The sequence below is a fragment of the Eschscholzia californica genome, unplaced genomic scaffold (genome assembly GCF_041429995.1).
Source record: "Eschscholzia californica isolate CP2 unplaced genomic scaffold, dmEscCali1.0.p SCAF_3, whole genome shotgun sequence".
Classification (NCBI taxonomy): domain Eukaryota; kingdom Viridiplantae; phylum Streptophyta; class Magnoliopsida; order Ranunculales; family Papaveraceae; genus Eschscholzia; species Eschscholzia californica.
Window position 1 is genome coordinate 33,489,075 of NW_028238420.1, and position 24,688 is coordinate 33,513,762.

At 35.9% G+C, this 24,688-nt stretch overlaps 2 protein-coding genes and 1 long non-coding RNA gene across 10 annotated transcripts; all 3 read right to left on the reverse strand.

The window, feature by feature from the left end:
• Window positions 1–10,433: 10,433 nt before the first annotated feature.
• On the reverse strand, window positions 10,434–14,352 carry LOC147549697 (sucrose-phosphatase 2-like). Of its 3 annotated transcripts, none has more exons than XM_086665886.1 (9): window positions 14,140–14,352; window positions 13,115–13,199; window positions 12,739–13,038; window positions 12,485–12,586; window positions 12,109–12,303; window positions 11,714–12,004; window positions 11,354–11,540; window positions 10,878–10,924; window positions 10,434–10,769 (listed from the first exon to the last, which is right to left on the reverse strand). In XM_086665886.1, exons 2-9 carry the CDS (start codon window positions 13,172–13,174, stop codon window positions 10,665–10,667), a joined length of 1,287 nt encoding a protein of 428 aa, XP_086522012.1. In that variant the 5' UTR covers window positions 13,175–13,199; window positions 14,140–14,352; the 3' UTR covers window positions 10,434–10,664. The 3 variants fall into 3 exon arrangements, with proteins under 3 accessions (XP_086522012.1, XP_086522014.1, XP_086522013.1); XM_086665888.1 differs by having other exon boundaries at window positions 13,115–13,618; window positions 13,693–14,338; XM_086665887.1 differs by having other exon boundaries at window positions 14,133–14,316.
• Window positions 14,353–15,519: 1,167 nt separating this feature from the next.
• On the reverse strand, window positions 15,520–16,986 carry LOC147549698 (uncharacterized). The gene is made up of 3 exons (XR_015236892.1): window positions 16,714–16,986; window positions 16,556–16,622; window positions 15,520–16,206 (listed from the first exon to the last, which is right to left on the reverse strand). It is a non-coding gene; the product is annotated as an uncharacterized LOC147549698 (long non-coding RNA).
• A 2,411-nt stretch (window positions 16,987–19,397) lies between these two features.
• Window positions 19,398–24,091, reverse strand: LOC147549699 (sucrose-phosphatase 2-like). Of its 6 annotated transcripts, none has more exons than XM_086665892.1 (10): window positions 23,895–24,091; window positions 23,226–23,331; window positions 23,001–23,085; window positions 22,166–22,465; window positions 21,910–22,011; window positions 21,534–21,728; window positions 21,130–21,420; window positions 20,770–20,956; window positions 20,294–20,340; window positions 19,398–20,184 (listed from the first exon to the last, which is right to left on the reverse strand). In XM_086665892.1, exons 3-10 carry the CDS (start codon window positions 23,058–23,060, stop codon window positions 20,080–20,082), a joined length of 1,287 nt encoding a protein of 428 aa, XP_086522018.1. In that variant the 5' UTR covers window positions 23,061–23,085; window positions 23,226–23,331; window positions 23,895–24,091; the 3' UTR covers window positions 19,398–20,079. The 6 variants fall into 6 exon arrangements, with proteins under 6 accessions (XP_086522018.1, XP_086522017.1, XP_086522019.1 ...); XM_086665891.1 differs by having other exon boundaries at window positions 23,226–23,270; window positions 23,895–24,061; XM_086665893.1 differs by having other exon boundaries at window positions 19,398–20,181; window positions 23,895–24,061.
• Window positions 24,092–24,688: the final 597 nt, after the last annotated feature.

Sequence of the window (24,688 nt, forward strand, 5' to 3'; positions counted from 1 at the left end):
AACAGATCTAGAGAGAGAGGTCTGTTCGTGTTCATCACGAACAGATCTCTTCGTGTTCCATCACGAACAGGCCTCTCTCTCTAGAACAGTTCTAGAGAGAGAGAGTTAAAGAAAAAAAGAAAAAAAAAATTAGAGAGAGGGAGAGGAGAGAGAAATTTTTTTTTAAAAAAATATTATGTTTGAAGGTCGCCGGCCGGAAACTTGGCCGACCAGCGACTTTCGCCGGAGAAGATGATGAGGTGTCGATGAAGTGGCAGAGAGAGGTGATGAGATGGAGGAGAACTTTCAAAAAAAAATGTATTCTGTATTCCCCATAAAAATTTATTCCCTGGAGAATTTTAAAAAAAATCTAGATTCCCTCGAGAATTTATTCCCCGGAGAATTTTCTTTATTCCCCAAAGCCGCGGCCTTTTTATTTTCACCCAGAAAGCTAGTTTCCTTTTTTTAACATTATTTTCATCAAACGACCTTTCCTTTTTTTCATGTTTTTGAATGGAACGGTCACTACCCTAGGAATTTTAGGAACTTTGTTAGACCGAACCCTAATTATGGAGGTTAATTTGGTCTTCATAGTAATTTTCTCCATATCAGACAAAGCTAAACTTCTAAATCTACAAAGCTATACTTCTAAATTTAGAAACTTTGTTATTGCCATCTCTTCTCTCTCTCTCTCTAGATTTTCTCACTCTCCAAATAGGAACTTCCGAATTATACTCAAGTAAAGTTTCCTAATCCTGCCTGACTTAGAATTTGTTTTTGTCTTATATAAACCCTAACTAGTCTTAACTATTTCTCCCACAACAATATTCTTGAGATCACTTCAACTTACAGAGAAAGAGAAGAATCTTGAAGTTAGGTTATATCATCATCATCATAGCAATGGAGTTCTTGAAGGTTTATAAGAAAGTTGAAAACAAGTTAACTACTAAGAGTAGTACTAGTGGTGAATTACTAGAAGAAGAAGAAAAAATACCAGATCAAATAAAAGATTACTTTCATTCTTCATCGAATGTGGTGTATGAGATTTTAAAAAGAACCCAACTAGATTTTTTAGTTTCAGTTTGTCCAGAGGTTTGTCAAGACTGGCGAAAGCTAGCGTATGATTCCAACTTTAGGTTAATTCATTCTCGAACGAACAAAGTTATTTCCGGGTATTTCATTCAGACTTTTCAAGGTTTGATAGAGTATTCTCATACGTTTCTTCCTTCTGTCATCAATTATGGCAACCACCCTCAACTTTCAGCACCAATTCCTTCACTCGACTTCCTGCCCACGAGCACAAACATTGTGGCCACAACACCTTGTGGTATACTTTGTTGCGAAAGTAGATCTTACGATGGGGATTCAAGTTATTATGTATGTAAACCAACAACTCAAGAGTGGGAGGAGATTCCTAACCCAAGAAATACAAATGGTACACTAAGAAGAATGACAATGGTGGTGAAAGCATCTCCTGATAGAGTACATTATAAAATACTTCACTTATCTTCATCAAATAATGGATATAGTTGTGAAATATTCGATTCCAAGAAATATTCTTGGAAGATATTAGATGATATTGAATTTCCTCCTGGCGTATACTTAGACCCTGGGTGCGGTGTTCCGGTTGATGGACAAATTCAATATTTAACAAATGGAAGTATTTTTGTGTTTAATATTGACAAAGAGAGTTGGAAATTTATTGATCTTCCATATACAAGCTTAGATACCAATAACGATCCAATAAGCAAGATAAAGTTGGTGAATTATGAGGGAAAGACCGCATTATTTATCACTGTTAATGATGAAGGATATGAATGGGGAGATGAGTTCCAAAACAGTAGGGTGCCTTCTAAGGAGTGCACCCATGAGCTATGGGTTTTGGAGGATGAATGTGGGTTCAAGAAAGGGAAGATATGGAAGAAGAAGTATAGCATTGATACGTGGTCAAAAATTGTTGGAAGTTGTTACCCATCTCATATGCATTCAAAGGATATTATGATAATGAAGAATGGTGATAGATTCGTGTGGTATAATTGTACAAATAACACATATGGTAACGCTACAGAACCGATGGCTTGGAATGTTGGACACACATACTACTTTGAGTCAGATTCATCTATTTGTGGTTTATAGTAGTAAATCAAGTTTTCACTTTCTCAGATTCATCTATTTGTGATTAATTAGCCCAATTAAGTTTGTAAGTCGTAACATCTGTTTCTCCATTCGAAAATTACAGTACGCTTGTTTTACTTTTTCGATAGTTAGTGTTTACTTTATTGTTGCAGTTTTTAACTTCTTTTGATAATAATAGATTGGTCTTTATGTTCTTATTTAAGTTGTTTCTTTCTAGTCTTAGAACTCTACCCTCTCTCTCTTTCTCTTATGTATATTTACATGTTAATGTGTACCTGGTTTCATAATTGATCAATTCCTCTATATTTCTTCAATTCTACAACTTAAAACAGTAAATCAATCAACTAATAGTAAATGATTACAGAACAATAGAGAATGTTTTAACTAGAAATTGGTGAAAAAAGAACGTAAGTAATTCATTGATAATAACACAAAAGTTGTGAAAAAAGAAGTATGTAACCATACGAAACAACACAAAGTACATGAAAGTAGAAAAGGAAAAATGTTTGTATCTAAAACATCGGACCACGTAACATGATAGTACAAACATTTGAAAAAATTTCATGGACAGAAAAAATATGTCATATTGGCTTTGTTTGCCTGCAAGACTTTACGTTCTTTCAATTGGCCATTTTGAATAGGTCGATGGCACTTCATTGGAAATGGTGTGGCTTGAAATCTAGTTAATTTAGTAACGCCATAATTAGACTCAAGGCAGCTCCAAAGCATAAGCCTCCCTTACTCAAATCTATCAATATTTTTCACACATTACCCTTCCATGGTTTAGTACTATAGTATGCTTTCAATAGCTAAATGATGTTACAAGACAATGAGGATGTGGAAAACAAAGTGGCCAATACGCGGACAACCGTTTTTCTTAAATGGACAATTATTTTCGGGCCCGATGCGAGTCAACTATGTTTGACTTAGTTGACTTTGATTTAATAAGGGGACAACTCCATAAAGTCTTAAATACTAATAATGAGTAACTTGTGGACTACTAACAAAAATAATAGTTAAAGATTGAAAACCTAAACTGTCTTCTTCTTCTTCTTCATCTTCTTCCTTCTTCTTAGTCTTATTCTTCTTTCTCCACTTCTACTAAAAGTAAACTGTAGTTTCTACCATTTTTTTTTTATCAAACCCTAGATGGATGAAGAAGACAAAATCTCTTCTTAGTCTTATTCTTTTTTCTTCACTTCTACTAAAAGTAAACTGTAGTTTCTACCATTTTTTTTATCAAACATTAAATGGATGAAGAAGACAAAATCCTTCAATCTGCACCTGAAGAAGTTTTTCCGGGCGTTTCTATAATAGGCATTAATGACATTGATGAGGTAAAACAGAACATAACTTGCGACGAACATCTGGCAAAATCGGACAATTTTCCAGATTTTCGTAGCAACTTAGCTTCTGTTATGGCGTATTTTCGGAGAAAACCGACGAAAATATTGCATAACAGAAGCTAAGTTGCGACGAAAATCTGGCAAGTTTTCTGATTATGCCAGATTTTCGTCGCAAGTGATGTTCTGTTATGCCATATTTTTGCACAACTCGAATTACCAGATTCATCTTCCTCTTCACCATCGTTTTCAGAGTCGGAACCAACAAATCCATCTTCGTCTTCCACATCTTCTCTAATTTTCTCTACCATCAGTACCATCTTCTTCTTAATGGTTGGTTTTAGAGTTTTAGGGTTCTAACGTTTGTCTTTGGGGAGATTCTACAACAACTCCCTTGCCTTTGTTTGATGCCATAACCACCAATGCTTCTCCAAGGAGTTTCTCTCTCTAGAAATTTGGGTGATGATGAAGAACAAGTAATAGAAGAGATGAAGACTAAACTAACCTAGGGTTTATGGAGAAAGAGAGAGGTCATCAAATAATACATCTGATTCTAAGAGGACTTGAGTGAAAATAACAGAGGGTTGTCCCCTTAGAAACTGATATCCATATAAAAATTTAATTTTTTTGCGTTGTCCACATAAGATAGTTGTCCATATAAGAATAACGGTTGTCCGCGTATTGGCCACCAAAAACAAGTGGGGATAAACAAATAACTAGTACAAATCAACACATAAATGCAAAATCAACCTTGTAATATACAATCGTAGAGAGGACGCAGTAAACTTTAGGTAGCATGACAAATGCACATTTGAAACTCAATCCCGGCAAGTTATAACTTTTGCACACCTTAGATGTCTCAATAGTTTTACCAGGTACATACTAGATGCATCTGGATTTTCCCACAACACACGCCAAAATAATCTGACAAATCTCGATTTTCGGTTGTTGCTCGCACAAAGTGCTCTATGATCTTAATAGTCATGCATTGAGTGCAATCTCAGATTTGTGAGGCCTTAAAAGATGGGAGTTATTTCAGATGTCCCCGTGGATTCTTATGAAGACAAAAATTGTGAAATTGGTTCCTGGTTCTTCCCGAGAGAACGATAGTTTTCAAAGCTTTCTTGTTAAGATTATAGTATCTTACCAGTTATATTTCTTCTATTATTTGGAAAAAGAAAAATAAAGAGATGTTCGTAAGTCCAAATATAGATGGAGCTATTGAGCTAAACGTAGTAAAGGTCCTCGGAGGATTGTATATTTATAGAAAGGTTGTGAGTCTTAGACACTCGATTTGCAACGTACTAAAGCCGAATATCAAACACCGCGAAGATGAGCAACTTTGTAGATTGATTTACACTTAGAGATGAATTAATTACAACTCTTTTTCTCTCTAAATAAGGAGAGAACAATCATGAACAACCTCTCTCTTATACTAGGAGAAATACTATCAACTCTCTCTTACAAAAGGAAAAACAAGTATTTAGAAGAAATTATACTTTCTATCTAATACTAACTCACTTTCTCTTCTCTTTGCTTGTTTATGAAGATGGAATGGATGGGATGAGAATGGGATCATATTGAGTTGAAGTTCTCCATCTCCTTTTATAGTGTTGGAGAAGAAACATGGTGTGGACACCTCAACAAATGAGGTGTCTCATAAGCTCATGGTGCCCTCTTGAGAGATAGCCAGTTTAAATAGTAACAGACTTATCACCAAGGTGAGATGTCTCACTCACAATGGGTGTTTCATATTGTTGACACCTCACATGGATTGTTGTGAGTCTTAGACACTCGATTTGCTACTAAAGTCGAATATCAAACACCACCAAGATGAGCAACTTTGTAGATAGATTTACACTTAGAGATGAATTAATTACAACTTCTTTTTCTCTTTAAATAAGGAGAAAACAATCATGAACAACCTCTCTCTTATACTAGGAGAAATACTATCAACTCTCTTACAAAAGGAAAGACAAGTATTTAGAAGAAACTATACTTTCTATCTAATACTAACTCACTTTCTCTTCTCTTGGCTTGTTTATGAAGATGGATTGAATGGGATGAGAATGGGATCATATTGAGTTGAAGTTCTCCATGTCCTTTTATAGTGTTGGAGAAGAAACATGGTGTGGACACCTCAACAAATGAGGTGTCTCATAAGCTCATGGTGTCCTCTTGAGAGATAGCCACTTCGAATGGTAAGAGACTTATCACCAAGGTGAGATGTCTCACTCACAATGGGTGTTCCATATTGTTGACACCTCACTTGGGTTGTTGACACCATTGCTTAATGTAGACACCTCATGCTTAAACAAAATAACTTTACTCCTCATCGCCATATTCAACATGTAGTCAGGGACGGAACTACAGCTAGGCCAGAGGGGGCCATGGCCCCCCTCGACCTAGCCGTAGTGGTTCATGTTGTAACCCCAAGTCACTGTGGTTACGGTATTAGTTCAAGTAATAAGCAAGTTACAACAGCAAAGTGTAAATGGCTTGCTGGTAGAACTACTTGTTTATCACCTACCTGACCTAGGTTCAATCCCTAGGAATGGCAATTTCTTTTTCTTTTTGCAATATGTGTTTGTTTTCACTTTTCTAAGAGTGTTTGGAATATATACCATCCAAGTTCTCTTACAATTTCTCAACAAAAAAAAATCTCTTACAAATTTAAATAAATGATATTAGTTAGTCTTGTTAAATATTTTTAGTAGGGAACTTGAATTTAATACACATTACCATTTTTTTTTTTGAAAACCTAGAGACCAACCATTCACATGGACTGGACAATAAAAACAAATTGCTACTCATTTACGAACAATTTTGTCGATTTTGTCTCAAAAATCTTTATTTAGAAGACGTTCTCAGTAATGAAAGCAAAATGATGTAAAACAAAATCATAGTTACAAGGTACTAATTTATTTTAGATTATATATATAAGGACCATTTTCATAGGCGAAATACAAATATAAAATGTAAATAGATTGTCAAATAAAACAACCGAGTTCGTATTACATTGGCCCCCCTATATCTTTAATCCTGGTTTCGTCCCTGCATGTAGTGTAACTACTGTGTTAGAAAGAGGTGATTATGGAGTTTACAAACTATTTTTAGACACATTATGATATATATAAATCAACATGTAAGTTTCAAAATATATAAATATAATATATTTGTAATACAATTAAAAAAAATACACTGCTGAATAATATGAATAAATTATACAGTTTTAAATATCATACGGGTCCGCCTTACCTGGGCTCTCGGTTGGGGTGGGAATTGGTCCGGGTCGGGCCGGTCGGGTTCATGTCATTCATCGGGTCAGACTTTTAAACTCTCTATCCATTCGGGCTTTCGCATTTGATCGGGCGGGTAATTTAAAAAATCCTAGTGTCCAAAACCCGTCCGAGTCCGTCAAACTTATCGGATTTCTCGGGTATCGGGCGGTCGAGTATCGGATTTTCACCAAAGTTTCAAAATATCTCGGTCGAAATGACCAAAATATTTCTATTTCGATGGTACCGAAATTTCTATCAAAACTAAAATTTAATTAAGTTTCTCTTAACAATGTTGTGTCAAGGACACTCCGCACTTGGACAACAATATATGTATGTATATCTATATTATACACTTCAAATACTTTAAAGATATATTTATATATGTTATACATGCATACATAAATACATGCAAGCAAGCATACATATAATGTGCATAGGTATTATCGAATAAATGGGTGACATTATTAAGTGAGTTATGTCGGGTAATGATTATCGGCGGGCTCGGACGGGATGCCGGGTAGCACCTCAAAACCCGTACCCGACCTGTTGATATCATTGGGTCGGTCGGTCTAAACCCGCCTTCGGGTTTCGGGTACCCGCGGGCTCTAATGAACTCAGGTACCCGTGACGGGTTTCGGGTTTGCGGACTTTTTCCCAGCCCTAGCTCTCGGTCACCATATCCTAGCAGCAATAATGTTCCTCCTGAAAAGTAAACAGAATCCAGTGTAACAGGAAGCATCTTCTCAATGCCAGTGGGCTGGATTTCATCTACACCATCAACAAGCTCGGTAACAAGATCTTCAGAGTCTGGGATTCATATATGACTTCAGCTTCTCAATCTGACCACCCAAATAATTAGATAATGGTTCTCTGAAACTCCTAGATAGAGCTGGAAAACTTGATTTCAGCTTCAGGGGCCAAATTGGAATTGAATGGTGCATCAACCTCGGACCTAGATTTACTGAAGTTGCACCTGGTGATGAATAACTGTTGTCATTACCAGTAATTCCGGCGACAGACTCAACTATCTCGTTTAGTGAGCTATTGGAACTGCTTATGTCTCCTTTCAACTCCCTGTCATTAACATAATAACTTTGTCCGCTTCAGTAATGTTGCTACTCGGTGGAAATTCTACATTAGATGCACTTGATGTACTGTGTTTCTCAGTAGTTGTGAGAGATGGTTCAGGTAAACAGCTGAAGTTATCAACTCGAATCTCATTCTTTGTATCCTAGGCTGGTTGGACTCCTGTATATCCCATATATCCATGAGCATTCTGCTTATAGTTAACTGATCCTATCTTTCCATTCTTGCAGGATTACTAAACAGCAGTTTTCAACGTACCGAGACTAGTTTCATTTCTATTGATATTATTAGCGTCCAGACCTTCACGCACAAGATTTTCAATCTCGGCTACTTCACCACTTCTCCATTGAGGAGAGTCACTGCATTTTCCACCTCCTAATCCCTGAAAATACTTGACTGCAGCTATAGCACTACTTCTCAAGGTTTCTCTATTTAGCCAGAAATGCAGCCCTGGAAATATCTTTAGCATGATTCTTCCTTTTGAAACCAAACCTTAAAGGACCTCTTGTTATTCTAGAATATAACTTGAGTCCTGACCTTGTTATAATCAGAAGCTAATCTTGTTTCAATCAAGCTCCTAGCTTTTGTTTGGCCAACCCATAAAAACATTCGAATTACAGAAATTACTGCAACAAAAATGGAGCATCTAACTAACAGCAACCCTTCCTTCCACAGAGGAACTAAAGATCTACAACAACCTCGCTTCGGGAGAATCTTTCTTCAATACAATTCATTTTCACCCTACTTCTTGATATACCCCGCGGATACAACCCAAAACCTCTGCCACTAAAATGTGAACATGGAGGCAATTGACGCCTTACATGGTCCTGCTTTGCACACTGAAACTTGCGAAAAGCCCTAATTCTTGTTTTACCTACAGAAGACAAGCCCCTGTTGATTCTACTATTCACTGAGTTTTCCAGAGGGAACCCTATAAACGGGCTATGAATATGATGGATGCTCATTATCTTCACCTATACACCACCATGAATGGCGCAGAGAAAAACCATACTGTATCGGAAGCTAAATGATTTCTTAGCATTCAACCCTTTAAATAAACAAAAAAGTTCCATTTAGCAAAGTTCTAAGCATTTTAACCAGGCCATTGTCAATATTCAATAATATATAGAGATGATTATAATCAATCCTACTAAAACCCAACATTGGCTGGGATCACTCAGTCAAGGTCATCTTCTGGATTTGGGAAGGCGAGGTCTGGCTCGGTTATTGTTGATAATAAAGTGATGATTGATCTATTGCTTAGAGAGTTGGACAAATTAATCTGTACTCATTAAACTAAACTCATCAGACTAAAACTGCTCAAATTACTTTTTAAGTACTGGCGAATACTACTATCAATTTAGCATGTCAAAGAGAGAAAGTTTTTACTTTAATTGAATCTCCAATCAGATAATTATGTTCTCAAACTCATTCGTAAAACCCTAATACACACATAAACTGATAATAAAATTGACCTTGTTATAATCAGAAACATAAGCTAACTCACAGCAAATGATCATAACAACAATGAAGTGATAAAACCTCTCAATGGAGATCTGAGAGTAGGTGCATATATCATGATATGCATCAGATAGTACACACTGTATAGGAAAATAGTCCACTGTGTATCGCAATAGAAGATAGCTTACCAAAGGAGCATATCTCTAGTGTACGGTGTACACGATAGTCAGTAGCTTATCGCGTATCATTACCCATACCACATACCAAATTCCTGAACGGAAAATTTTCCTAAACAGTTGCTAATGGAATAAGATGTCTTCAAACAGTGAAGGGGATCTGTTTAATGGAAATTTAAAGAGAAATCACAGGAGTCCTGCAAACACCAGACTATGGCTTTCTAGACAAATATTTGAAGGTTTTCATAGTTTCGAGTTTCTGACTTCCCTATAGGTTTGGCCGACTTCCGACCACTCTACATCAACAGTATTGAACCACTCGATACACAACAGTAAGAGAACAGCGAAAAAATAAACAATAGAAGCATGACAATATGATAAGCAAGATGCCATGGTTACTGTGAGCTCTGTATATTCATCACACTATCTTCAATAAAAACGAAATCCTCAACCACTCAATTTTCAAATCAACATGTAAAATACATTCAATATAAAAGGAGAAGAATATAAGTCTAATGTCAAAAGCTTACATGATGATTAATGGGCAAATCTGGAGATGGAGAAGTTTCTTCTCAACTCAGCATCTTGTGTACTTCGCAGAATCAACTAATCACGCAGTTCAGAATACAATATTATTATGAAATCTGATACAATAACTTCCAGCATCAAATTGCGGCTGAAAGATTTTGCTCCCGTCAGCTAACAGCCTTGGTAATTCAATATGCATTTACAAGGGTTCCTAGATGAAGCATTGTAGGCCCTAGATGAAGCCCGGCACGATAAACAACCCAAGAGAGAGCTTTCTTCTTTATACATTTGACATTAAAATTTGGTTCTAACTCAATTGAATAGAACATATACGAACACATATTTATGTTCTATACTAGTATATCCGATCTCGAATTGACCCTTGGATACCCCTAACACAAAAGTGTCCAATACAAAATAACCTAGACGGATCAATACATATCTAGATGTTAAGGTAAACATTTTATTCGATCAGAAGCAATGGTAATGCTTTACTGATTGTGGCTTGTACAAAAACAGCTCCTTCAGTTTATTTATTCTAATAACATGTGAAGTATTAATGATTACTTTGTCTTTGGAATGTCAGAGAGAGAAAGAGAGAGAGAGAGAGAGAGAGAGAGAGAGAGAGAGAGAGAGAGAGAGAGAGAGAGAGAAGTTGCTGAAGGCTTGATGATCTAGAATAACCACGAACTCTGATCGACCTTCCCTCCGGATTCAGAATCCATCCATGTCTGGTGCACCTTCATCCACACATACCCATCTTTCGCTGATCCATCGTGCTGAAAAACCATGGAATAATCATTCAAAACCAAAACAAAAATTCGAATCCAACAACAAAAGGTTCATACTATTATGAAATGCAAAAGAAACTAGATTTTTACTCTTACCTTAGAACTTAGAAAAGCCGTCACCTGACAATTATTGGTTCCTTCATCTACAAGGAAATAGCCAGGCCGTTAGAGTAAGAGAAAAGAAACGCTAACGAGATTGTTAAAGAGCTATTAGATTATTTTGCTAGTCATTTTTATCTGTAAAGCTGAGAAGACAAAGCTATCCTCCATGATAGGAAAAAAAATGGATGTGGAGTAGGAGATTCATAGAATTCAATGATCTTAATATTATTGGAGTTGGGGTAAAGGTCGGGCCATGTTTTCTGCCTACAACTGACTTTAAACCTTGCATGGAAGTCCTAAAGTACTGTCAAATATGTATAATTCGGTGTTTTCATGTAAGGGCAGCTCGCCAGGGGTCCGTTACTATTATGCGAAATAAAGAAGCATAATTAGACATTTGAAAAGAACATATGATGGAAAGGATGTAGGGAAACTAAGAAAGCCATTATTTTGTATAAAGTAGATCGTACCAGATAATTCCAACTTGTTGAACTTCACTGCCCAATTGCCTGAACCTGTATCCGAAACGGCAACTTGATCAACCCATATTCGAAACTGCTTTCCTTGTTTGTCTCCATAACACCTTTTCATCTCATCCAAGCATTTGTGAAGAGAGATTTCTAAACCAGATGGATGGGCGATGGTACCAGATGGGTGCTGTATAAATACGTTAAGCAATTCTTAGAGATTTCAGCGTTTAAACCCACAATAAAGTTGATGCTTTTGACTTCTTATCAACTAAACTTAGATTCCAAAACTGTATTCAGTCCTACCAGCTATGAAGAAGGAGCTAAATAGAATACGAAGTTAAAAACTAGCGTTTGACTTACAAAGACTGCTTTCAAATCTAGAATATACTGCTCAGAGTTTTCGACTTCTCCACGCCTCCATCGCTCATAGGCCAAATAGAACTTCACCACTTCATGACCAGGATGAACATTTTCAAGGCTGCATTTTGAGAAATCTGTGATATCTCTCGGTGATACATTTGGACCTAGCTTGAAGTGACCAATGGCCTGTATTATTCCAGCTGCACACCTCTCAGTTGCATGGATTACATTAGGGTTGTCTTTTGCATTTTCAGCATGCCACTGCAAAAGTTCTTCTTGGGCATTGCTGACCTAAATATCCCAAAGACGCAATTAAAATTAGACATTTATAAATATTTTGAACAATGAGAACGCTCAACAAGCATAATCAAAACATATGAGGTTGAACTACTAACCATGACACCATATACTTCTGGTATACTGAAGAGTTCAGCATCATTACCAGAATCACCACATGCAAGAGTATTAATTGGTAGTTTCCCAGCACTTTTAAATTTCTTAAGCAAGTAAGCAAGAGCCTGTCCTTTGCCAGCACCTTGTGCTAAAATATCCAGATCCATACCTCCACTGTAAATAATTTTTGCGTCTATCTGGTAAACAAAAAAAAGAAAAATAAGAATAGAACTAAAATGTAAGGAGATAATATAGACGATACCAAGCGCGATATTTTTGTTCATAGTTTAGATTATCTTTAATAAAAGAATAACAAAGATCTACACCGACTATTTATGTTCTCGATCAGGGAAATTTTAGTCCATGTTTTCGTCATACCCCACGTTTTGCAAGACGGTCTGATAGTTCCTTTGTCACCTCCTTTGCCTTATCCTTCTCTACAGAAAAGCTAACTTTGTGTGGTCGTTGCTCTGTCTCTGCCTGCAGTAAACGCAATTAGAACGACACCCAGACTCCAAATTAGACGAAAACAAAATGGACTTGCATTTTGTTATGGCACTTCCCTTCAACCCGACAAACATCGTCAAATACAAAGAGCAAGCAACAGAGGTCTAGAACCCACAAAAGCACACCTGTAGGGTCAATTGAGGAAACTTGGCGGTTTCCTCTGTAACGATGTTCCTATCCCACTTTTGGTTCAGATATTGTTCCCAACCATTGTCAGGCACCATTTCTTCACCATATGTTATCTCGCTACCTACAGACATTATGGTTATATCTGGGGTTAACATTGGTTTTTCTTTCCTCAATTGCTTGTAAAGAGTAGGCGAACGCCCAGTTGAGAAAACTAGCAGAGAATCGTGGCGGTAATTGGATTCCCACAAGGCATTAAATCTAAGCAACGAGATGTTGTCTTCATCATGGTGATCAACCTACAAATAAAAACAGGTTGAAGATTAGAATCAGTACTTAAAACAGTTACTAAGATGAGTTTGTTACGAGACGTACCATTGTATGATCAAGATCAGAAACTATCATTAGACGTGCAGGGGCCGTAAGTCTATCCATGAGTACTTGTCACAATCCCAAATTCCTGCAATTAACATTTCAACAGTCAAAACATATAAAACAAACGAGTAGTTGATCAAGAGATGTTCTAACATTCAAATACCCAGAAGATCATCATCTTTATTCATCCTCGTGTCAAAAATTACCGAACATGTATTACATTACCTGACAAAAATTCTGATTTTTTGCTCTTAGATACATTCACTTGCCAACTTACAACATTTGCACGAGGGGAGATTACATGTCCAGAAAGAAGCTTACTATTTTAATGTTGGGTTTCATGCACAAAAAGTAACAAGCAATTGACCCAAAAAGTGAATCCTACATTCCTCAGTATCATTTCAAAGTCACATAGAATTGTATCTAGCACTTAATACAACCGTATTTCCGGGGTTAAATTCAGCCTCAAGTGAAGATACAATAATAACAAGGGAAACTCTAGTGCTCCAAAATGCAAGAAATCACATATTGACTACATAAACAAGAGTTTATTGGTCTAAGAACAGAATAACCCATACTTCAAAATGCATAACAAATCGACCATTCTCGTTCTACAATTGGTAGGGTTTCAATCCTCACACAAAACCCCCTATAATTCTATCTCATTTGCAACCCGTGAGGCCATGAGATTACATTTAAACAACAGAAACAAGCAAGATCCACCCATTGAAACAAGACTTATTATCAAGATTAAAAATTCCAGTGAGAATTCATAGGATGATCTGATGATTCCCATAGCATTTGAACAGAAATATATAAATCGGAACCAGATAATTAACACCAGAAGAAATCAGAGAAATTAGCTCTAGATTCAAACTCCCTTCTCTAAAGAAGTAACAAAGAGAAAGTAATCATTCAGATCAGATAAACTAATTTCATCAATTTGGATTTTGACCAAATTAACAAGAATTACTTAAAAATGTCAGGAAAAAAAAAAAGAATTTTTAATTATGGTTACCACTTACCAAATGATAGAAGAGAATTATGAAGTAACACCGAAATGAAAGAACTCCCAAATTATTAGAATTAGGTTAATCTGGCGAAAGGAAGAAAATGTAAGAGCATATATTCGTTCTCTCTCTATATATCTGAAAAGAGGGGGATCGGATACGGGGGACCAAACTCGTTGGTGCTTCTTTTCCGACAGAATATGTGGAGACCGTTGAGCTAAAAAGAATAATGCAAAATCCTCAAAAATAGTTAATATATAAAAACATGGAGTAATTATTAATATCGATGATGTTGGAATGTGATTTTTCTCGGTCATAGTATTAAACTTTCTTCACGTTCTAGTCGAACTTTGGTAGGAGAACGACCTGCAAAAATGGGAGAAGGAACTCTAATTTCGGAGTTCAGAGCTGTTAGAATACTTTTTCAGTTCAAAGAAAGAATTTAACGATTGAGAGTGGTGAAAATGAATTGAGATTTTTATAACAAACATGATATGGGTATATAGGTTTGAGAAATTGTGGCAATGCATAGAGAAGATGATGCGGTTGTAAAGCACCAATTATGATGATGACCACGTGATCATGATCGTTTGGAGGATAATATCTGATGAGTGTGTATATTTTGATACTGACAGATCATTTGACACGTAAAGGTTCGTGTACAAAAAAGGCGGATCTTTGGCTCTATTCATTCCCTTGCATCAATGTTGTTATTTCCAACCCAATTTGAGTATGATGGGTCGAGCTTACTCTAGTTGGTCTCTCTAATTTGTGTCCTTGACCAAAACAGGGCGCAAATTGCAAAGCTGACTCCGATCCACACTCCCTCTTGCCTCTACGTAGAGTAGGTTTTATGGTGTTAAGATGACTTCTGCAGACCTCCCTCTGTTATTCCGAGATCAAAACAGAGTTCTTACCAAAGTTTATTTTCTTTGCAACAAACATGATACTAAGTAAGGTTACGAAGGTTCATTCAAACTAAAACAATCTTAATCTTAGATGTTGGTTCTAAATGATAAGTTTCAACTACTTCTTTTGGTTTTGACAAACGAAAAATAATATCTAAGGAACTTTCTACTCTTGGAAACCGATGATGTAACATAGCTATTTAAAGTGCTAAAGTTTTAAGGCTTTAAATCTCCATGCTTCAAACGTTTCGGTCTTTTTAGCTACAAACGTTTTACCGTTGTTTCAATCATTCTGACCTGATTAGAGTGCATATTTATTTAGTATGGAACTTAATTGTTGCACGACATATTGCTAGGCTACATTTGAAGCATTTATTGAAGTCAGAGATAACGAATCAACTTCTCAGCTTAAGCTTTTTGGTGACCATTTGCAGGTATGTGTTATGTCAGGACCTTAACCTCCTTTTCACAATATTCATACATATAGTTCGTCTAATAGTTTTCTGCCTACAACAAATGAAAAGGTATGTTTTTTTATACAAATTATGAACAATCTGAAAAGGCTCACTCACTCACTCTTACATATTTTTTCAAAACAAAAAATAATCAAAACTCTTCTCAGAAACAATAAAGGCACTATATTCATGGGTTTATTGGTCTCTCAAGTTTCATTACAAGGTTTGGGTTTATCAGGGAAGATGAATAGAGGTTTATAAAAGTTGCAGAATTTGCAGTTTCTGTCCCCTAGCTCATAACAATTTGGGAGATTTGCTGTTTGGACTCCCTTTCGTATAATTGACTTGCTGTTTGGACTCCCTTTTTCCAAAGTTGCATTTTGGACTCCCTTTTGACAGAATCACACGAGAATATTCCATTTCTAAAGTTATATTTTAAAAAATTCCTACTTTGTCCTTATATAAAAAATATTGCATTTTGGGGGCCTTCTTCTATTTAACTCATCATCTTCTTCTTATTATATTTAACTCGTCTCCTGCTCCCATTTAACAACTCATCAAAAGCAACTCATCACAAGCTATCGGAGATGCAGAATTGAGGTGTAGCATTGGCTCAACAAGATAATCAAGTAAAGTCTCTATAACATCTTCAACGGGAAATACTACTTCAACTGGATGTGAAGAGGTCAAATCAGCCTTCATTCCTTCCATCTCAGAATCTGCAATTAGGAAAAGGTTGTTTATTTGTTACAACAAGAACAACAAATGAAAGAGGATTTAAAGTTATATGATTTGTGAGGTGACTCCATGAGTGAACTTTAGTTGGAGCATTAAAAGAACTTGATGGTATTGCCAATCTAAACTAACATATTTTCCTAAGAAACACCCAAAAACTAATCCTTCTAAGAACATGTATGCAAATTAATATGCTAACTGGTTTCAGAGAAACCAAATTAAGCAAAAATTTCAGTCTTAAAGGGAATAATTGAGGAATTAACAGTTTAAGGACAAGATTTGTACCTCATAAGCAGTGGCAATTTTTACAAAAAAAATGTTCCGTGATCTCACCTGATTTGAAATTTACTGTTTCAAATAAAGCTTCTTGATCTCGGAAGCATTAGTACTGTGAGTAACCCTAGAAAACGAACAAGTTGGTAAATCAGGTGAGATCAAATAACAGTTCAAACTCAGGTAAATGATGAAGAAGATTGAAAATATAAGTTAACCTAGAAGATCATAACAATCATCTTCTTCAAAATCAGGTAAATAATCATAACAGTCATCTTCTCCAAAATTAGGTAAATCAATCTTCATCTCCTCTCTTTCAAAAAACTTCTCCAAACCTCATGACCTTTCTTCTAGGTCATCCACCATTGGAAGTGAAGAGAATCAAGTTTTGTTTTTTCCATTCGGACAATTTTTCCAACTCTCTTCATCGTCCTTGTATTTCTTCTGCCATTGAGAGTGAAGAAGAATCGTTCTCCATTTCATTCACTCACGGGTCAGGTGCGGGTCAATACTTGGGTTTAGATCATTTCTGGGCTCTGGTTAGGGTAAAATAGTATATTCATCTTTTATTTGTTTTTGGACTGTTATATTTAACTTTTTTTGTGAAAAAGGGAGTCCAAATTGCAACACTGGAAAAAAGGGGTCCAAATGGCAAGTCAATTATACGAAAGGGGGTCCAAACAGCAAATCTCCCTAACAATTTCAGTGTTAATATCATTCCTCAATTCTTTCTCAATAAGAATCTCAAAAGTCTTAATCTTAGTCATAATCATTTATCAGGAATTATACCCATTGATTTTAATTTGAGTTCAATTAAAGTTCTTGATTTTTCTAATAATTTAATCTCTGGACCAATCCCTGATTCTCTGTTTCAAAATTGTTTATCTCTAAATTACATCTTTCAAATAATGAATTTAGGGTCCGATTTCAAAAGGGTTATCTTCTCTTCATTACTTTAAAGAACTTCATTTGCAAGGAAATCAGTTCTCTGGATCTTTCTAGCAATGAATTCATTGGAAACCTACCCGAATCGTTGGATGATCTTAAATCACTAAATTTCTTGAGTTTATCTGATAATCAAATGAGTGGAACATTACCCATGTCATTAGTTTACTGTTCTAAGTTGTTCTTCATTCAGTTGAAAGGGAATAACTTTAATGGGAGTATACCGAAGAGTTTGTTCGATATGGGATTAGAGGTACTCGACTTATCGTTGAATGGATTTATTGGTTCAATTCCACCTGCTTCAAGTAGAATGTTCGAGTCTATTCGAGAACTGGATCTATCAGAAAACAATCTCACAGGGATAATTCCGGCTGAAATGGGTCTTTCTTCTCATTTACAGTACTTGAATTTGTCTTGGAATAATCTTCGATCGGAGTTGCCAATGGAACTTGGTTACTTTCAGAACTTATCAATATTGGATCTTCGGTACAATGAAATATACGGGTCTATCCCTGGGTTGTGTGAATTTAAAAATCTAGCTATTCTGCAACTTGATGGTAACTCCATGAGTGGGTTAATACCAGAAGAGATAGGGAATTGTTCATCTCTCTATTTGCTGTAAGTAGGTTCTGTTTGTTTTTTCTTTAAAAGTTGACATGAAATCTGACTCGAGATCTGAATTGTCTCGAATAAGATTTAAGAATTTTTGTTTTTGTTCTGCTTGTTTGAATTGCTGTCATGGGCCGACTTTGGGTGGCAAAAGAGGTCGTGTATGTTATATCGATAATTTAGTTATACACCTTATGTTATATAAATATGGCTATTTGATATACGTTATATATGATAAAATTAGTAGACTCAATTGAAATATGAAGGAAATGTTCCATCTTTTAAGAAAATGCTTATAGCTTATATCACCTTTCAAGAAGGTGCTAAATTAGAAAGGTTGAACAACAAAATATAAACTAGAGTGTTTGTGAAAGTTAGGGCAGAAACATTGACTGTCTTTACTAGAAGTGATCATATTGTTCAAAAGTTTTCAAGTAGAAAAAGAAATAAAGAGAAGGATAATCAGAAGAGAAAAGAAAGTCATGATGTTTGAAGATCAACAAATTAAGAAATTTCAATCTGCTCGATAAACTGATTCATTTTTAACATAAAAAAGACCAAAAGCAAATCAACATATGAAGTTAAAACAGACTAGGGCTACCAGTAGTCGGCTAGGGCTATCTTTTTCACAGGATACACGTAACCTTTTTCGTGTTGTTCGTGATTTGGTACTCCAAATTTGGCGTACCCAAATCTTCTGTCTTAATTAACTAATTTTCCTTCGTAAAAACCTATAAACTTGACTAGTTGGACGGTTAACTTCAAGTTTACTTTAAGACTAAGTTTTAAGGACATGAAAATCTGAGAGTAGGTGCATATATCATGATATGCATCAGATAGTACACACTGTATAGGAAAATACTCCACTGTGTATCGCAATAGAAGATAGCTTAGCGAAGGAGCATATCTCTAGTGTACGGTGTAACCGATAGTCAGTAGCTTATCGCGTATCATTACCCATACCACATACCACATACCAAATTCCTGAACGGAAAATTTTCCTAAACAGTTGCTAATGGAATAAGATGTCTTCAAACTATGAAGGAGATATGTTTAATGGAAATTTACAGAGAAATCACAGGAGTCCTGCAAACACCAGACTATGGCTTTCTAGACAAATATTTGAGGGTTTTCATAGTTTCTAGTTTCTGACATCCCTATAGGTTTGGCCGACTTCCGACCATCTACATCAACAGTATTGAACCACTCGAGACACAACAGTAACAAAACAGCAAAAAAATAAACAATAGAAGCATGCCAATATGATAAGCAAGATGCCATGGTTACTGTGAGCTCTGTATATTCATCCACTATCTTCAATAAAAACGAAATCCTCAACCTGACTCAATTTTCAATTCAACATGTAAAATACATTCAATATAAAAGGAGAAGAATATAAGTCTAATGTCAGAAGCTTACATGATGATTAATGGGCAAATCCAGAAATGGAGAAGTTTCTTATCAACTCAGCATCATCAACTAATCACACAGTTCAGAATACAAGATTATTATGAAATCTGATACGATAACTTCCAGCATCAAATCGCGGCGGGAAGATTTTGCACCCGTCAGCCAAAAGCCTTGGTAACTCAATATTCATTTACAAGGGTTCCTAGATGAAGCATTGTAGGCCCTAGATGAAGCCCGGCACGATAAACACCACTAGAGAGAGCTTTCTTCTTTATACATTTGACATTAAAATTTGGTTCTAAATCAATTGAATAGAACATATACGAACACACATTTATGTTCTATACTAGTATATCCAATCTCGAATTGACCCTTGGATACCCCTAACACAAAAGTGTCCAATACAAAATAACCTAGATGGGTCAAATCATATTTGGATGTTCGGTAAACATTTTATTCGATCAGAAGCAATAGTAATGCTTTACTGATTGTGGCTTGTACAAAAACAGCTCCTTCAGTTTATTTATTCTAATAACAAGTGAAGTATTAAAGATTACTCTTTGGAATGTCAGGGAGACAGAGAGAAAGAGATAGAGAGAAGTTGCTGAAGGCTTGATGATCTAGAATAACCACGAACTCTGATCGACCTTCCCTCCGGATTCAGAATCCATCCATGTCTGGTGCACCTTCATCCACACATACCCATCTTTCGCTGATCCATCCTGCTGAAAAACCATTGAATAATCATTCAAAACCAAAAACAAATTCGAATCCAACAACAAAAGATTCATTCTATTATGAAATACAAAAGACGAACTAGAATTTTACTCTTACCTTAGAACTTAGAAAAGCCGTCACTTGACAATTATTGGTTCCTTCATCTACAAGGAAATAGCCGGGCCGTTAGAGTAAGAGTAAAGAAACGCTGACGAGATTGTTAAAGAGCTATTAGATTATTTTGCTAGTCATTTTTATCTGGAAAGCTGAGAAGACAAAGCTATCCTCCATGATAGGAAAAAAAATGAATGTGGAGTAGGAGATTCATAGAGTTCAATGACCTTACTATTATTGGAGTTGGGGTAAAGGTCGGGCCAAGTTTTCTGCCTACAACTGACTTTAAACCTTGCATGGAAGTCCTAAAGTAATGTCAAATATGTATAACTCGGTGTTTTCACGTAAGGGCAGCTTGCCAGGGGTCCATTACAATTATGTGAAATAAAGAAGCATAATTAGACATTTGAAAAGAACATATGATGGAAAGGATGTAGGGAAACTAAGAAAGCCATTACTTTCTATAAAGTAGATCGTACCAGATAATTCCAACTTGTTGAACTTCACTGCCCAATTGCCTGAACCTGTATCCGAAACGGCAACTTGATCAACCCATATTCGGAACTGCTTTCCTTGTTTGTCTCCATAACACTTTTTCATCGCATCCAAGCATTTGTGAAGAGAGATTTCTAAACCAAATGGATGGGCGATGGTACCAGATGGGTGCTGTATAAATACGTTACGCAATTATTAGAGATTTCAGCGTTTAGACCCACAATAAAATTGACGCTTTTGACTTCTTATCAACTAAAATTAGATTCCAAAACTGTTTTCAGTCCTACCAGCTATAAAGAAGGAGCTATATAGAATACGAAGTTGAAAACTAGCGTTTGACTTACAAAGACTGCTTTCAAATCTAAAATATACTGCTCAGAGTTTTCGACTTCTCCACGCCTCCAACGCTCATAGGCCAAATAGAACTTCACTACTTCATGACCAGGATGAACATTTTCAAGGCTGCATTTTGAGAAATCTGTGACATCTCTCGGTGATACATTTGGACCTAGCTTGAAGTGACCAATGGCCTGTATTATTCCAGCTGCACACCTCTCAGTGGCATGGATTACATTAGGGTTGTCTTTTGCATTTTCAGCATGCCACTGCAAAAGTTCTTCTTGGGCGTTGCTGACCTAAATATCACAAAGACGCGTAAAAGAAAAAAAAAATTATACATTTAAAAATATTTTGAACAATGCGAACATTCGACAAGCATAATCAAAACATAGGAGGTTGAACTACTAACCATGACACCATATACTTCTGGTATACTGAAGAGTTCAGCATCATTACCAGAATCACCACATGCAAGAGTGTTAATCGGTAGTTTCCCAGCACTTTTAAATTTCTTAAGCAAGTAAGCAAGAGCTTGTCCTTTGCCAGCACCTTGTGCTAAAATATCCAGATCCATACCTCCACTGTAAATAATTTTTGCGTCTATCTGGTAAACAAAAAAGAGAAAAATAAGAATAGAACTAAAATGTAAGGAGATAATATAGACCATACCAAGCGCGATATTTTTGTTCATAGTTTAGATTATCTTTAATAAAAGAATAACAAAGATCTACACCGACTATTTAGGTTCTCGATCAGGAAAATTTTAGTCCATGTTTTCGTCATACCCCACGTTTTGCAAGACGGTCTGATAGTTCGTTTGTCACCTCCTTTGCCTTATCCTTCTCTACAGAAAAGCTAACTTTGTGTGGTCGTTGCTCTGTCTCTGCCTGCAGTAAACGCAATTAGAACGACACCCAGACTCCAAATTAGACGAAAACAAAATGGACTTGCATTTTTTTATGGCACTTCCCTTCAACCAGACAAACATCGTCAAATACAAAGAGCAAGCAACAGAGAGGTCTAGAACCCACAAAAGCATACCTGTAGGGTCAATTGAGGAAACTTGGCGGTTTCCTCTGTAACGATGTTCCTATCCCACTTTTGGTTCAGATATTGTTCCCAACCATTGTCAGGCACCATTTCTTCACCATATGTTATCTCGCTACCTACAGACATTATGGTTATATCTGGGGTTAACATTGGTTTTTCTTTCCTCAATTGCTTGTAAAGAGTAGGCGAACGCCCAGTTGAGAAAACTAGCAGAGAATCGTGGCGGTAATTGGATTCCCACAAGGCATTAAATCTAAGTAACGAGATGTTATCTTCATCATGGTGATCAACCTACAAATAAAAACAACAGGTTGAAGATTAGAATCAGTACTTAAAACAGTCAATATTTTAAAATACGTTTTTAAGCCTTGAGGCGGTGGGGTCTCAAAAAGCGAAGCAGTGAGGCGTATGCTTCGATGCGTAAAATACGTAATATATATATATATATATATATATATATATATATATATATATATATATATATATATATATATATATATATTTAGAAAAATAACTTTAAAGAGTGTAAAAACATAACATAACATAACATAACATAACATAACATAACATAGTTTTACTACCATAATATAAAGTCATGTTGTCCAACTCTCAAAACCTAACACTTAAAAGTAAAGTAAACCAAAGCCATGTTGTCCAACATCTAAAACCAAAAAACACAAGAGTTTTTCTCTTTAAAAATGAATGTAATGCATCAACTCAGAATGCATACATATCGACTCGAAGTGTGTCCGCATCGAGGCGAAGCGCACCTTGATGCGTACGCCTCGACCGCTTTTTAAAACATTGAGTTTGTTACGAGACGTACCATTGTATGATCAAGATCAGAAACTATCATTAGACGTGCAGGGGCGGTAAGTCTATCCATGAGTACTTGTCACAATCCCAAGTTCCTGCAATTAACATTTCGACAGTCAAAACATATAAAACAAACGAGTAGTTGATCAAGAGATGTTCTAACATTCAAATAACCAGAAGATCATCATCTTTATTTATCCTCGTGTCAAAAATTACCGAATATGTATTACATTACCTGTCAAAAATTCTGATTTTTTGCTCTTGGATACATTCACTCCCACTTTACAACATTTGCACAAGGGGAGATTACATGTCCAGAAAGAAGCTTACTATGTTAGGCCCTACAAAATGTTGGGTTTCATGCACAAAAAGTAACAAGCAAAATTGACCCAAAAAGGGAATCGTACATTCCTCAGTATCATTTCAAAATCACATAGAATTGTATCTAGCACTTAATATACCCGTATTTCCGGGGTTAAGTTCAGCCTCATGTGAAGATACAAAAATAACAAGGGAAAGTCTAGTGCTCCAAAATGCAAGAAATCACATATTCACTACATAAACTGTAAACAAGAGTTTATTGGTCTAAGAACAGAATAACCCGTACTTCAAAATGCATAACAAATCGACCATTCTCGTTCTACAATTGCTAGGGTTTCAATCCTCACACAAAACCCCCTTATAATTCTATCTCATTTGCAACCCGTGAGGCCATGAGATCACATTTAACCAACAGAAACAAGCAAGATCCACCCATTGAAACAAGACTTATTATCAAGAATAAAAATTCCAGTGAGAATTCATAGGATGATCTGATGATTCCCATAGCATTAGAACAGAACTATATAAATCGGAACCAGATAATTAACACCAGAAGAAATTAGAGAAATTAGCCCTAGAGTACCTGGCGAGAGAGAGAGAGAGAGAGAAACCCTAATGTAGTTCGAACGACATGAACACAATCAAAAGTATAGAACGATGAGGAAGAGGAACCATAGGAGATTTCTGTTCGTTCTTTTGATAATCCGATTTTGAGGAGGGAGGAGGTTATAAACGCCCCTCCTTCTCATCAAGGCGCCCGGTGTGGGACACTTCTGATTTAAATGTTTATTTAGCAAAGGGGTAATTTCTAAAAAGGTAAAGATAATATTGAAAATGAGTATAAAAGCACAAAACATTTGAAAATTATTATTCAGGTCAAAAAGTGTCTAAATACTAAAATACCATTTTTGTCATTTTGTGTAACTAAATTCTTTTATTTTTCTTTAAACTTTAAATCGATATAACTTTTGTTTGAGATGTCGGATTTCTATAAAAAATTATATATTTAGAAATGATTTTTCATTGGCTTTCTAACAAGATCCATTTTCAATACTTTTTTTTTTTAAAAAACCTAGAAAAAAAACGGTATTTTTTTCCTTTACGTTTTTCTGCAAACGTGTTTGCAACAAGTTGTTATGCAAACGTGTTTGCAACAATTTGTTCTGCAAACGTGTTTGCAACAATATGTTCTGCAAACGTGTTTGCATCAATATATTCTGCAAACGTGTTTGCATCAATCTGATCTGCAAACATGTGTTTGCATAATGTAAACTGCAAACATGTGTTTGCATAATGTAAACTGCAAACATGTGTTTGCATAATGTATATCTGCAAATATATATTTGCATAATGTAAAACTGCAGACAATATTCCCAA